Source organism: Pavona decussata, unplaced genomic scaffold (assembly GCF_977016875.1).
Source record: "Pavona decussata unplaced genomic scaffold, jaPavDecu1.1 SCAFFOLD_210, whole genome shotgun sequence".
Lineage (NCBI taxonomy): Eukaryota > Metazoa > Cnidaria > Anthozoa > Scleractinia > Agariciidae > Pavona > Pavona decussata.
The window spans coordinates 1,010,594-1,025,717 of record NW_028145615.1 but is presented as its reverse complement, the minus strand read 5'-3'; the positions used below and the strand labels follow the sequence as shown (position 1 = coordinate 1,025,717).

Below are 15,124 nucleotides of genomic sequence, written 5' to 3'. Positions count from 1 at the left end.
ATCGTTCCAGATCTTCCAGTGACCGTTGCCGTGGCCATTTCATTTTTGTGCTCCTTCGACCCGTAGATAATCAGGAATACCGCTGAAGGTGGCTGCCACCATCCCCAGTTTCCAGCACTTTCCATCCGCGATCCACGATCCCCGATCCTCGATCCGCGATCCTCCCCTTCCAGGAAAAAAACAGTTGTCATGTGCCCTGTCATGCGCCAGGGCTAATCATTTCCAGTATCGATTCATTATAAAGCGTTTGGAGAGAGTATTGTTGTTGTTACAGCACATTATATGCATAAGGGGTTCGGACTCCACTGAATGTCGTTTACTGCGGTAGCAAAATCTTTCTTCGTCATGAAAATAGTTCGATGTCGTGCCCTCTGCCTTTTTATGATCTGTCCTGCCATTTTTGCATCGAAGTTCACTCGAGCAGAGCTTGGTGAGAAGCAACCTTCCCCAGTCGTGCAGACCGAGTCTGGTGCAGTTGTTGGGAAGATTGAGACTCTCCCATACGGTAAATCAGTTTATGAGTATCTTGGTATCCCGTATGCTGAACCTCCAGTCGGAGATTTGAGGTTTGCTGCTCCAAAACCCGCCAAACCTTGGTCAGGGACTAAAGAAGCCATTCAATTCGGAGCAGAGTGTGTGCAGCCTCCATTTATAGTTCCTGGGATGAATATAACTGAATCAGGTAATCATTTTTATTTCTTTTTCGATATTGTGGCCCAAGAGCGAGTAATATAAATAATTAAATAAATAAATAAATATAAACTTTATTAAACATATGCCTCCGAATCAAAGGGAAAGGAAAGAGATTCAGTAAGTTTGTTACAGCCAAATTCGTTGTATCGCGCTGCGTGTTTTGCAAACTTGGGTTTGTCTGTTCCGTCAATGATCTGATTGGGGGCGGGGTTATGCAAATAACAATGCAACACGCTCGCCCAGTTTCGCCCGCTTGCAATTCTTACGAGAGGCGGGAAAACAGAACTGAAAATGGCTCGAGAATATCCAAGAGAATTGCAATGGAGAGTGGTATTCTTGTTGAAGGAGGGATGGAGGGTAGCAGACATTGCTTCAGTCTTGCAAGCTGGTGAGACTTTCGTAAGAAAGATCAAAAGAATCTTCGGAACAAACCAGTCAGTGACCAGTCGATTGAGTATTGCCCGAGGGAGGGAAAGTAGAAACGCCTCAGCGGTGAGTAGTTTTTTACTTGTAGCTTCGACCTATTGTCTGAACTGTATAAGCATAAATACTTGCTATTTTGTCCGATACAGATCGTAATTACTGCCTTTGATCGTGACTACTTGTTTAGATTTGGTGTTTTTAAATGTGTTATCTGAGCTAAGCCACGACATTTTATTAACAGCTCGAGATATTTTTTTAATTAAAAATATCTCGTGCCGATTTGCGTGCGGAACAGGAAGTATTTTCGTTTCATTTTTATAAAAGAGGTCCCAGAATAAAAAATACAAAACAATAAATATGAATACATTATTAAATTAATTAATTGATAGATGCTTTATTTGGTTGTCACACAACTTTCCTTGCGTGACGATCCCAGTCCATACCCTCCCCACCTTCATCTCATCCCTGATCGCAGGTTAAGTTCTTTACTGCCTCCTTGTCTAGCGCATGTTCAGCTCACCTTGCCCACTGTTGATTGGAGCATTCGAAAAGCTGAGATGTACACAGTATCCACAAAGTTTTTTCTCATCATTGATTCAACATCTTATTGCATATGTTTTTAATCTTTAAATTAAAATTTAAGACCAGCTAATGGAAAATGTATACTGCTGCCTGTTATCCTGAACTCATCTTGATTATTTTTCACCACTACCAAGTGTGGCCAAGGTTCAACAAGGACTCTAGTTATTGGTCATAGCAGGGCTTTAGCCCAGAACCTCGAGATTTTAGCTACGGCTCGCCATTTCTATGTAGGGAACTCGTGTTTCTGTGGAATTAATCGATGCCCTCGTAGTCGTTTGGGAGCACTCTAAACAGCGCTGGTAGCACTTCACTGCGGTACGTTTATGCTTCCACCAACGTTTTATTGTTCTCCCCAATCTCTACTCGAGTGGCGTTGTAGAAACATGGAAAGTCTTTGGTGTTTTCTATTCCTTAAGCAACAGTTACAGATGAGGATAAAATGTTTTCTCAAATAGTTTGATTACAGTTCATTTTCATATACTCCTTCCTTGATTAGAGACAAAGAGTGAAGACTGTCTCTTTCTGAACATCTTCGTTCCCTCGACCATCACACCCGATGACAAGATGGCGGTAATGGTATGGATTCATGGCGGAGCATTCTGGTTTGGATCTGCTAACTTTTATATGGGTGGAATCTTAGCAACCTTCAATGACGTCATCTTTGTGACTCTTAACTATCGTCTCGGAGTACTTGGCTTCTTTAACGTTCCCGGAACCGATGTAAAAGGAAATTATGGGATGTTCGATCAGGTAGCATACCTTACTGTGAATTTCTCAGTTTTCAGAACTAACTTAGTTATCATCTTGAGTAAAAGTACCTGTACAGTCAATCGCTTAAGTTAAAAATAAGAAATAGTAGATCCACAAAACACTTCAAGCGTTTAGAAGACGATCCCTTCTCTTCTCGTGCTTTCCCACCCCCCTCCCCCTCCCATGGTGCTTTTGTTATCATTTTTTTTATGCAACTGAAGTTACCCGAGGAGGGGTGTGGAGATTGTTGGAATTGACTGATGCAGCGATTTGTATTCGTGATAAGTCCAGTTAATTTGTTCTCTTTTTGTATGCCCATCAAGGTGCTAGCATTAAAATGGGTTCAAGCCAACATAGCCAGTTTTGGCGGAGATCCCAAGCGAGTGACCATATTTGGTGAGAGCGCAGGAGGAATAAGTGCTTCCTTTCATCGAATATCGCCTCTGTCTAAAGGTCTTTTTAGCAGAACCATTGCACAGAGTGGTTCATCCTTGATACCAGGTTTCGGCGGAAAAGTTTCTAAACCTCAACAGCTAGAGTGGTTTGCTAGAGCTATTAATTGCAGCTTGGGGCCAGACATTGTGGAGTGCGTCCGAGGTAAGACGGTTGAGGAAATTTTAGAGGCACAAGGTTCCTTCTATCGTGATAAATACACTGGCCCACAAGACATCGTAGCGCCTATAGTTGATGGCGAATTTCTCCCCGATCTGCCAGAAAACTTATTCAAAGCAGGCAAATTCCATGATAGCGATGCCATAACTGGTTTTGCTTCCAGCGAAGGATCCTTTTTCAGTTTGCTACAGCCTCCTGACCAGATAAAACATGGAATGGATCGAAAGCACTTTGAGTACTTCGTTAAGAATGAAATGTTTTACGCTCGAAAGAAAAGCCGGATCATCGAAGACTTGATTTTGTTCCAATACAGCAACCATGATGACCCTGACGATAAAATCGCCATTCGGCAGTCGTGGGTAGATTGCTTCGGTGACGCACTGTTTGTGGCCCCTGCTCTTCAAGAGGCTAAAGCCTTAGCAAAGGTAAACCAGTACATGGAAACATTTCTTTCTTTCATGTCACTTTTAGATAGAAATTGGTTTATTATCAGAGCGGTTTTCATTTAAGTATCCCAATATCAAAACCGAAGTTAGTACTCTGACCAATCACGACAAACACAAATTAAATGGACCAATCAGAATTCGGAGCAAATAAATCAAACTAGTGCCAAGCGCGGGGAAACACGTGAGTCCAAGTTACGATTGGTTTTGGTTTTCTTCTCACTGGTTGAAAAATTGGCGTGCGTATTAAAGCAAAACCAAAGCAAAGGCAAATTACTTTGGACACTCAATTATTGAAAACCACTCTATGACTCCTATCACTCGGAGCTACAAAGCGTTACCATTACAAATTATATAGCGCTGGCAAATCCAAAAGCGCTTGGAATCAGTTATGTTCCTTCGCGGACGCAAACGTTAGCACCACCTTGTCATCATCATTATTATTATTGATTGCTTGCTTTTCTGTTTTTTTTTTTTTTTGGTTTCTGTTTTAATAATTAAAACATTTAATTGTTTGAATATGCAGGGAGGACGCCCGCCTTATGTTTTTGTGTTCGACCACAAACCAGTCTTCTCGACTTTTCCCGAGTGGGCTGGTGCCACCCATGCAGAAGACGTCCCTTTTGTTTTTGGTGTGCCATTGATGAATATACCTGGTCCATTAAATTTTGGGACGAGCAATTTTTCCGACACAGAAAAGGGATTCAGTTTGTACGTCATGAAGCTGTGGACAGACTTTGCCAAATATGGGTAAGTATACGATAAAATGATCGAAATATTTTTTCAGTCAGTGACACAGGCATACTCGGGAAAAGAAAATCCGAGTGCTTCCAACAGGAATCGAACCAATGACCTTCCGAGACTCGTGGGAGCTAAGGTCATTAAACTAGGTTCGATTTAAGTTTTACAATTATTCGTTGAATTGGAGGTGGATCGTGCATGCTGGATATTCACTCAACGACTCTAAGGTGACTTACTGTTTTAGTATATTCCAATACTAACCAGCATATAGCGAGAAATAATTCATCGTAGTCATCATCATTGACATTATCATCATCATCATCGTCATCATCATCGTCATCATCATCATCATCATCATCATCATCATCATCATCTCCTTCTTCTTCTTCTTCTTCTTCTTCTTCTTCTTCTTCTTCTTCTTCTTCTTCTTCTTCTTCTTCTTCTTCTTCTTCTTCTTCTTCTTCTTCTTCCGTATTCTCTTAGTGGAGAGTTGTGCTGAGTGCTCTGTCCTTCCAGGCTCCCGTTTACTATGGTCTTTTGGCCCGCTAACAGTTAGCCGAGCATTATTGTCAATTTTGGTGACTTTACCACAAACATTTTCCTTTAAAATATCTTTAAGCGTAGCATTCTCCAGTTGTTTTTTAAATTGTTTTAGTGATTACAGTTTTCGCGTGAAGCATGCGTTTTTCAGTGAGACTTGTTTCTACTGAGCAGATGATTCTCTGGCGCGGTAACATCTGGCTTCTCGTTGACCAAGGTGGATTAAACTGAGGTCTGATGTATAAGTGTTTAGTCATGAATGTTAGAAGGAAATTCTCAAATTATTCAAGGAAACCTGTACTTTGCAGTTCTCCAAATCCACCCGACTCTGGTCCTACACCGGTCACGTGGCCTACATTTACAGAAGAAGAGCAGGCATACCTAGTTCTTGAGTTGAAACCTAGGGTTGAACGTAGGTACAAGGCGAGCAACATGGCGTTTTGGAATGACCTTGTTCCTAAGGTAATGAAGTTAACGAGAAATGACGAAAAAGAGGGAAAAGGAGAAGAGGAAAAGGCACCGAAAGATGAGTTGTAAACGATTTAAGCAATAAAAGCTTTGCTCTAAACAAGCAAATGAGGATTTTGTTTTGTTAAATTTCTTATTAACAGTCGAAAGTGTCGGGTGTAATGTTAACTTGTAAGAGTCATCTGGGGTATAACAGCCTGCGTTGCAAACACTTATCATGAATTAATTATATCGATCACAAGATCCGATATTCAAAGATTTTACAAATGTAAGAGGAGAGGGCAGAAAGCTTTCTTCTCTTTTCACTCACGAATCTCGCGTTTAACTCAAATCGAGATCATGCAGTTTCAGTTTCTTGCTATCAAGAAGAAAGGCTAGCTTTCAAGTGAGAATGCATGCCGTTTTGACTTTATTCAGGAATACTCTCAACTATGGATCCTGACTGAACACAGCAAATGTGAATAGCGTCGGTAGTCCATACTTCAAAACCACGCTGTCACAAAACGGAGATGGAAGAAAAACTGCGCATAATCTCTTGCGTCGTTAGTGCGCCACGTTGCAAACGAAGCGGGTTTTCCTTCATGCTAAGATTAGCCAATTATTACTAAATGGTTATTTTCTGCTAAACAAACACCATCACGTATCTTTTTTCCTCTTTACGTTGTAATTGTTTTGGAAAAAAATTACGACGGAAAAATGACTTTATCGCCAGGAACACGTACGAGCGTAGCCACTACACGGGAACCGGTACAATAGCGATAACACGCACGCACGCACGAACACGCACGCATGAAACGTTTTGGGTCAATACTGCTTCATACTTTGATTCACCCGACCAAAAATTTTATCTTTAATTCCTGCTTATGATTCATATATTTGATCTATAACGTTTTTGAAGTTGAAGTCCTGCTTTTTCAACGTAGTTCACTGAACTGATCAAATGGACTCATATTTAAAAGAACATTTTGCAATCAATTATGGGGTGAACGGAGTGGATTGTAGCTCTTTTGCGGACACAGTGACCAATACTTTTTTATTGCATTTCTTGAAATAATACGTATAACATGTAGTAAACAATCAGTAAATGTTTGAGAAAATTATTATTTTGAGGAACTAGTTACCTTAATATCATGGTCGAAACTCGACCTTGTCAGGGTCAGGTTTAAGCCTGGGCCTGAACAAAAACCTTAATGATCCAAGAAAGAAATATGGGTGCAAAACAGAATGGGAGGGATGAGCTGTAGGCCAATATCTAAGAATACCGCACTGACAATATAATTACCCAAAGGGAAATATCCCTTTCACTTTCAAGTGACGCCTAAGATCGAATAGAGATAAAAATTACATATTATTCATGACAGTTTTCGGGAAAGATGTTGTACATCAACAGGAGCTGATAAGCTCCTGACATCAAACAACACCATGATAAATTGTCTTTATGTGACCGGGACAATATCTTCACGATTCCACATTGAAAATTACCTACCTCTCGTTATAATCATATCATGAACGACGTCGCGTCCGTCTTTTTTCTTAGTAAGCAGCTGTGGAGTTGGTCACACAACATTATTTTGCCGTCTTTTTCGTGTGACGTCATCGAATTATAAAAACAAAACCGGGAAGCTTTCCGAAATTTTATCATCAGCAGTCGTAAAATGAACTGTAAACATCTCTTTTAAACATCTCTTCTGACAAGTTTTGAGCCTCCTTCACTTTGAAAATAGGGCATTTTGAATTTTCCACTTTACACAGGCGTGACAATAAGACGACTTCCGTGACAAAGATGCTGATATTAAAAGAACAAAAAAAAAAAAGGTAACTTCTCCAACAATTTGTAGCGGTCTGAACAGTTAGAGCATTTGGATAAATGTCGATGCGGATGTGCAATGCTATACGAGAGCAGGAGCTTATAACCCGGAGCCTCCATCTCCCATACTGACCCTACGACACAGCGTATTTACACCTTGGGTTATTTTTGGAACCACTTTTACTTGGATAATATTTCGCGGTCGGACACACCCCTATCCCGCCCACAGCTTTCAACCAATCAGGTGGTTGTTTTCATTTTACCTTTATTACGCATTCATTAAAAAATGGCGGACCAAAGCGAGTGCTTCTCTGATAGTCAATCTGAAATTTCAAACGTCAGCGATGAACTTTCTTCGCTAGAATCAAGCTATTCAGAAAGCGAAACTGCTGAAACGGACAGTGGAACTAAGAATCCCTCGGCTAAAGGTTCAAACTCTGGTACAAAGAGACCCCAAGCCACGAACACGACCGCACGTGGAAGTCGAAAGAAAAAAGCCAAAACTACCGAAAAAAGTGTTGCAAGGGGAATCAGCTTTGCCGAAATGGATGAATTATCATCTTGGGTTTTCTCCGCCGAAGAGGCTAAGAGAGTAGAAAGCGAATTGCGCCAACGGCTTTTAGAATCAACCAGATTGAAAGCTTTCGAACAGCGCAGAAACTTCGCGTTGCATTTGACAAGCGAAGGGCAGAAGGACAATTTCAGCCTGTTGATCGTCGGCTTTTGCAGGAAATTCGCTACATTATCAAAAGAGTGTTATAGTAGTAATGTACCGAAAGAGAGGAAAGCTGCATTCTCCGTAGCGTGGATGAAAATGTTATCTAATTTCCAGCCGGGAAAGACGTCACAAGAGAGGATTGTTATCGAGCGTTGTTTGCCGGCGTCCAAATCATTCTCCCACGAGGATGTTCATTCAGTCCTCAGTGTTATCCACGAGATGGTGTACACATTAATACACGACCACGTTCGATCACGGAAAGAGCATTCCACTGCTGAGAGCAGTAGTAGTGCGAGACAGCTGAGCAAAGAATCGGACGATACATTGTACCGATATTGTGGAGCAGCGCTTCAAAGAATGTTGAAATTACGCCGAGAATCCCTGGCTGGGAAAAAGAAGCGCATAAAACCGTCTTCTGAAAAAAGACCTATTATGACTAAAGAGCTGGAAATTTTGGAGGGTCTTGTCATGAAAGACAAATCGGGTATTTCCCAGAGTTTAAAAAACCTAGACGCGGGCAAGTTAATATTTCCTAGGGATGAACTTATATTTTTCTTGCGTTCGGTGGACAACGAAGTTCGAGAATTCACCACAGACAGTAATTTGCGGAAATACCCATCAAAGTTTCTGCAAATGTGTCAGAACTGTGTTAAAAACAATGAGCGTTTGGAAACGGATTTTAGAGAACTTGTGGGCTCATTGCTGCCCGAAGTTGAATGTGCAATGGAAGCATCTGTTGTAGACAGACTTTATCGGGTACTAGTTTCGAAGCTAGCAAACACGAGGATAAACGAGTTTCTTAACGCTAAAGTTGAGAGAGATTTGAAAGTACAAGGAAAAGTGGTGGACGCAGACGAAATGCTTAGACCTAAACTAAAATCATACGCGATAGTTTCCAAGCGCAAAAAAAAATGAACAATGGATGACCTTGCTCGCTTCATATTACTAGCAATGGCACGTGAGGTATAATTACGCTTTAATCGAGTTGGCCTTTGGAGGTAAATTAAGCCTGCGTGGGAAAAATGATGTAACAACAACAAACTTTAACTTTATTTTGCCTACGCAGGATTTTGGTCATATCCTGTAATTTCATTCCGGTAAATTCTACATTGCTCAGGGTCATCAGGGCACGTAATTTGTTTAGCAATCAGACAAAACTAGTCGTTGAATAAAATTTTGTTGTATGAATGTATCATCAACAGTTAGCTTGTAATAAATTCCTTTATTTGAACATAGTATGTACAGTAACCCCTTATTTGTATGAAAGGTATTTACATGGCCTAGGTAAAAATTATTTCCTTACATTGTTCATTATAAAATTAATTGTTATTGTTTGTACAAAATTAAGTCACAACATAAACTGTATACTTTCAATATTCCATAGAAGCAGTGATAAAAGGCACACAACAAATTTACATGAATTCAATCCATGTTAATGTGCCTGTGAACTGCTGTACTGAGTGAACATCTTTCAGCATTCTTGTATATTCAAGAATTGCAAATTTAAACGAACTTGCTATTGATATGACTGCCCCACTGTTGGTTCCAATGTCTTGGTGGCTGTCAATAAGTGCACATATACCACTTTGTTTTATGAAAACACCAACAGTTCGATTACATCCTATCATAACACCATACCTATCTTTGGTTAAGGACTGGCTCACATGCTCAATCAATTCACTGAACTGGTCCGCATCAGTAAACCCATATAATGGGGAAATGGACTCAATGCAGCATTCATCACCAGCGGCATTCACTACATCCTCGACATCAAGATACACTGCAGTGTCACCATATAGTTCATCATATAGTGCATTTCCTTCGCATATTGCATTGATAAATGAATTAGTCCAAATTTGAGGCAGCTGTTCCCAAAGAAGAGAAATGTCGAGTTGTTCTTTGAAACAGTATGCCCCAAATTGTATCGCTATTAAAGTGCAAGCATTACTACCTTGCCTCCCTCCTATTGTTGACTGAGAGATCTCCAAGGGGAATTTATACTGGCATAAGTTATTATTTACACGGTTGCCTTTGACCTGGATTAAATGACTATTTACATGAGAATGTTCTCCATCTAAATTCAAAGTTACATCACGGTAGCCTGTCTCAGAGTTTTGGTTGACAACTACCTGCCCTTTCCTGTAAATGAACCTCCCAAGACTAGGCCCATAGTTCAAAGCTGAAAGGTTTCCCCCACTGGTGTGCTTTAGAACACTAAAAACAGATTCTAAAGCACTCCCATTTATTCTCAATGGGCTTATAAAGTACTTCCCATCTGGAGACACATTCGTGAAAAACCATTCACAGAATGCAAGAAAGCCATAGACAACAATTCGCAGGAGGTCCCATGTCTGAAAAAAAGTGGCATGTTGTTAGTGCGTTGAAAGTTACAATACAATTGAGCAGTTCAATTCACATGCAAGTCCTCAAGTGGATGCTCACTGAGCATAACTATACTATAATTTTCAAGACGTGTCTGCTGACAGCAAACAATACATCACAAAGTCTCTTACCAGTAAAACACCTCAAACACATACACATGTGCACATATTATATAAATTATGTTAGCTGGAACAGTGCAAAGAAAGATTAAGTGACACTGACCTGCCAAGCAAGAAATCTCTTCTGCCTTGCCTTCTTTGAGTTATCAGGATACACTGTTGAATAGATATACAAATATAAACTATTTAATACAAGAAAAAAAGTAGAACAAAATTACTGTAAGTACACAATAAGTGTAAGTACACAATAATTCATACCCCAACAATAAATTTTAGGGCAATTATACCAAGAATTTTGCGGCCTGTTGAAACTCCTTTATTACTTACATGAACAATATTTATTTGTACATATACCACAGAAGTAAATAGTACTTTATACACATTCTGATTTATTATGCAATCTCTAGGTATAAATACCCATGACTATTCACCTCCATCTCAGTGAAAAAAGGGTTAATTATTACATCTGATACCAGTCATTGGATAATAAATACTATGATCAGGGTTGTCAGATGTGACTGATAATACAAATGCAAAATTGCCACTGTGTTATCCTGAGCTGTAAACACTCAAGGGAGTTTGGCACATTTGAAAGCACTCATGGCATCTGTAACCCTACTAGTGGTAGAAACGTTTGAATTTGTCCATGCAACCCCATTATCACAGCACAACAAGCAACCATTCTGTAAATTATAAATAAACATAAATACCTGTCTCAGAGTGGGTATTGTGCCATCCTTCAAAGAACTCCATGCCTTTTCTAATATTAGCCAGGACAGGGCTCTGAAGACTGTTTATCCTCCGCCGACTCAACAATCCTTCTTCAAAAATGAGGTTGCAGGCATCTAAATATCTTGCTACTTGTTGTGGTGATGGGCCTGTGAGATCCTTGATGGCTGCTATCATAAATCGTTGCTGAAATTATTAAAGGAAGCATTTACCGGTAAGCATAAAATGAACTAATTTTAAACCTGTCCAGTGTATTTTCATGTCTACCTGTTTCTTGATCAGTGCACAGAAGTATAAATCTTTTACTATTAAATGGGAGCCGCATGTGATTTTAACCTGATTTTTAGACTGCTAGGGAGGGCCTAACTGTACCCTAAACAAGACTAGACTGCATGCAAGGCAGCACAATGTCATATGATATAACTATAAGCTATGTGGTCATATATTCAAGTCCTTAATTTTTGACAGCTAAACTTTAATTCCAAGCATTATTTTTGAAACTGCTTGGGTTCGATTTCATGCACGCCAATATCATGTACCTGCATAATCTTGGCTGGTCTCACATTCAGACGAGTCCAGTTGTCTCTGTACACAAAGGCATATTTCAGTCCAGGCACTTTGCGGCTTCTCCCAGTTTCAGCTCTAGTCATTTCTTCTCTGAAAACCTTTTCAATGGTTTCCCATCCAAATGTTGACCCCGCACGAGTGAATGATTTGGAACCATTAAGCCTGGAGCTGTATAATGCTGCTATCATGTTCTTTAGCTAAAAGAACAAAAAAAATTATGATAATATATCATCATTATATTATTATTTTGTGCATACTCATGCCGAAACATGTTCATTCGGTTCCCACTATATTTCTACCTGTCAGTGTCTGTGATGGTCGAATCATATTTACAACACTAACAAGTCTAGATTACAAATCATAATGTACAATGTAAATTTTCATCATTGCAAAGATCAACAAGAAGTGCAGGTAATGGACTGTCAAGTAGTTTCAAAACTGTAAGCTGTTGGATCTGAACAAAAAAAAAATCCAATTGAAACTTTATTAAATTGGAACACCTTTTTGTTCATCTTAAGAATTACAACCTGATGACTTGGGCATATCATGACAAATATGGGCCTGCCATAGGGATCCTCTGGATTAGGAAAAGAAATATCCAAGAAAAACTTATCACGCAAGTTGTCAGCTGCCTCATTTACTGGAAGTTCTTTTCTTTCATAACCAGTAAGGATCTTCAATACTGTGAGGTTAGAAGAAGCTCCATCACACAGGATGATTGCCACTTTGAAGCCATATGATGTGAATGCTTTCAAGCACAGCATGACAAATTCTTGGAGAGTATTAGATGTGATGGAAGCCTCAATGGGAAAATATGGTCCCACTAGATCATATCCAGAGGTGAGATCTCTCCATAAGAACTGTATGATGTAGCTGGCCTTCTTGGCACCACCTTCCACTGTGGAGGTGTAAACATCATGCAGCACTTTTAGCTCATCCTCCGGTATGGTGAAGCCTGTTATTCCTCCACCCTTCAAGTTCCAGGCAACCTTCATTTGGACCTGAAATTAAATACCAAAGGTACATCAGGAACCAGATCTACATCCACAATCTGGATGTGTCTTGGTATCACAATTCAACCATATGTACTCTATATACCTTAACTTCATCCCACATCATTACTCCAATTCCAAGTGGTCTAGGATGATGGTCATTCTCTCGCTGCTCTTGGTAACTTTGAAATTTACAACTCTGTGCCTTAAGGTACTCCTCATCGATACCAGCATTTTCGGCGCCATCTTTCAAAACTTTCCTAAGGACTTTAGAGCAAGGAAGCTGAAGGATTTTGAGACCATGAAGTGCGTCAAATGCAGAGGGGCTTCTGGTGAAAACTGCAAGAGCTAAGAAGCAATCATAAAACCATGCAATAACAATATAAAGGTAGTCATAAATATTAGCAGCAAAACATCAGAGAAGCTGCATGTATGACCAAGGCTTCCACTGTGCATGGCAAATTGAGGATGTAATTAAGGATGAATTACATAATCAAACAATGTTGTTTCAAAGCAAAATTGATGCAGATTTCTAAATCAAAGCCATTCTTAGAGCTTACCAACTCGTATGGTAGCCAGGGACCACCTGTTTCCTCTTTTACCAGTTACTAAAAAGCAAATGAAAAAGCAATAAGCCAAACACATGCACCTGACCTGACCTATTTCTGTTACATTGTTAATGATCATAATCTACCTTTTCCTTAGTGGAGATTTATACTATTTACTATTTAAAGTATTGAGACCAATGATTTGCTCTCAATTCTATGTGCGATAGCTGATTTGGGATGTGCCCTTGTCATTTATCACATAGTAGGAACTAATCTCAGCTCATAATCTAATTATTAATGAGAGATACAACAACTTACCATTTCTTTGCTGATCTTTAAAGAAACTTACACGGTCCTTTTTCCACACTTCTTCCAAGATAACACCAGAGGAATTTCCTTTGTTGTCCTTTAATGCATTTCCTTCCATCACTATCTTTTTCAATTCGTCTTTCCCATCTTCTGAATCTTCGATGGCTTCTACAAGTTGACAAAGCTCAATGGATTGGTTCTCTGGAAGCTCAATTTTGGTCTTCTTGTAGAACCGGTCAACTCTCCTTTTAAGGCGCAGTCGGTCATTCTTCAGATGGGAGTAGCGCTTCTGTTTGCTGTTCGGAGAGAGGTATTTGATGGGATAGTTGCTCGAAGGGCTTTGACGTTTACATTTAGTTGGTGTATCGACATTGTTTTTTTCAGTAATTCGCCGTTGAACATAGCTATGTGCTCTGAGACATTCTCCACAAACATGAAACCTTCTTGCATCAGACTCATCCTTACGTGCTTGGGAGCTTGGAACATGCCAAACTTTACAAGAAACCGCCTGCACAATCTTAACAGGGTCTGCTAGTACTCTCACATTTTTAGGAATATAACCCAGTTTACCTTCAACATCTTCTAGACCAATTAGACCAGGACACAACGCGTGGTACTGGGTAAACCAACTAGAGACTAGAGAAAGCACTTCTTCACAACTGAAAGGCGAAAGTTTCCCTTTTGACACATCCTGAAATTCATAGATAGGACACTGCAAACGCCAAGAACCATCGGGGAAAATGACAAGTCTTACCGGCTGGAAAGGTCCCGTTTCACTGCTGTACGTATGATCCTTAGATGGGTAAACTACTAACGCTGATGAACCAGGGATGTCATTATTTTCTTCATGAAGAAATGGCGAGTAACGATCGGTCAAGGAAATCACTTCGCAAATAAATCCAGATGTTTTCAAATTCCCACACCACTCGTCGAGTTGCCTTCGTTCTCTGCTCGATGAATCACCAGATTCCTTTTCGGTACTGAGTTTTCCCTGGATTTTCTGTCTCAAGAGGCTCTTTATTGAGAGAGGACGTCCTTCAGAAGTCGAAGGCGAGCTCGAAGTAGAGGCCGGAACATTGCCATCGTTGGAAGGCGTACAAGATCCAGAATCGTCGCTCTTTTTCGCAAACTTTTCCTGCGTCTGATCTCCTGAAAAAACTGTTTTGCCAAAACGCTTCATTTATAAGTTGAAAGACGCTACCAGCAGCGGAAGCCAAGATGAAAATCAACTTCTGCACAAGCTTTTTGCTAACATTCACGGACACGCTGGAGCGCACACAACGGTGTGTTTAGTATTCCTCAATTCAATTCTATTATTCATATAGTCGATACGAACGTGTAAAAATGTAAAAGAACCAACAGGAAATGAACGAAAAACCTGTATCCCCTCAAAGACAAGACGCCTCCACAAGCCCAAATGTCTTCACGCGGACACAAACTTCCCGGCCATTTCCCATCGCTCTTGTACATGAAGATCACAAAACACCGCATTGTATCATGGGTAGTTTATTAGGAAAAGGGGGGAATCGACGAGAGCAAAATAAAGGACTTGGAACGGTGGAGTTGCCCTACCACCTCCTTGCAAAACTATTGCCTTCTGTCCACCATTTTTTTTTCAATGTTCAAATGCGGACGCAAAAGGTATCATGTAACAAATTTCGCGGGAAATGCTCAATCCTAAAAATAGCCCAAGGTGTAAAT

At 40.1% G+C, this 15,124-nt stretch overlaps 4 protein-coding genes across 5 annotated transcripts; 2 read left to right on the top strand and 2 right to left on the bottom strand.

Moving 5' to 3' along the window:
- Positions 1–224: 224 nt before the first annotated feature.
- On the top strand, positions 225–5,373 carry LOC146460621 (pyrethroid hydrolase Ces2e-like). Its single transcript, XM_085088002.1, has 5 exons — positions 225–682; positions 2,195–2,448; positions 2,772–3,485; positions 4,030–4,253; positions 5,093–5,373. The coding sequence occupies exons 1-5, from the start codon at positions 310–312 to the stop codon at positions 5,319–5,321; spliced, it is 1,794 nt and encodes a 597-aa protein (XP_084944128.1). The 5' UTR covers positions 225–309; the 3' UTR covers positions 5,322–5,373.
- A 1,801-nt stretch (positions 5,374–7,174) lies between these two features.
- Positions 7,175–8,916, top strand: LOC146460620 (uncharacterized). The gene has a single exon (XM_085088008.1). The coding sequence runs from the start codon at positions 7,346–7,348 to the stop codon at positions 8,690–8,692; it is 1,347 nt and encodes a 448-aa protein (XP_084944134.1). The 5' UTR covers positions 7,175–7,345; the 3' UTR covers positions 8,693–8,916.
- Positions 8,917–8,967: 51 nt separating this feature from the next.
- LOC146460619 (uncharacterized) lies at positions 8,968–11,769 on the bottom strand. The gene is made up of 4 exons (XM_085088012.1): positions 11,547–11,769; positions 10,989–11,193; positions 10,382–10,434; positions 8,968–10,128 (listed from the first exon to the last, which is right to left on the bottom strand). Exons 1-4 carry the CDS (start codon positions 11,760–11,762, stop codon positions 9,190–9,192), a joined length of 1,413 nt encoding a protein of 470 aa, XP_084944138.1. The 5' UTR covers positions 11,763–11,769; the 3' UTR covers positions 8,968–9,189.
- Positions 11,770–11,994: 225 nt separating this feature from the next.
- On the bottom strand, positions 11,995–14,905 carry LOC146460618 (uncharacterized). 2 transcript variants are annotated; one of them, XM_085088010.1, is made up of 4 exons: positions 13,433–14,905; positions 13,127–13,174; positions 12,673–12,914; positions 11,995–12,575 (listed from the first exon to the last, which is right to left on the bottom strand). In XM_085088010.1, the coding sequence occupies exons 1-4, from the start codon at positions 14,601–14,603 to the stop codon at positions 11,997–11,999; spliced, it is 2,040 nt and encodes a 679-aa protein (XP_084944136.1). In that variant the 5' UTR covers positions 14,604–14,905; the 3' UTR covers positions 11,995–11,996. The 2 variants fall into 2 exon arrangements, with proteins under 2 accessions (XP_084944136.1, XP_084944137.1); XM_085088011.1 differs by lacking the exon at positions 13,127–13,174 and having other exon boundaries at positions 12,673–12,740; positions 13,433–14,904.
- Positions 14,906–15,124: the final 219 nt, after the last annotated feature.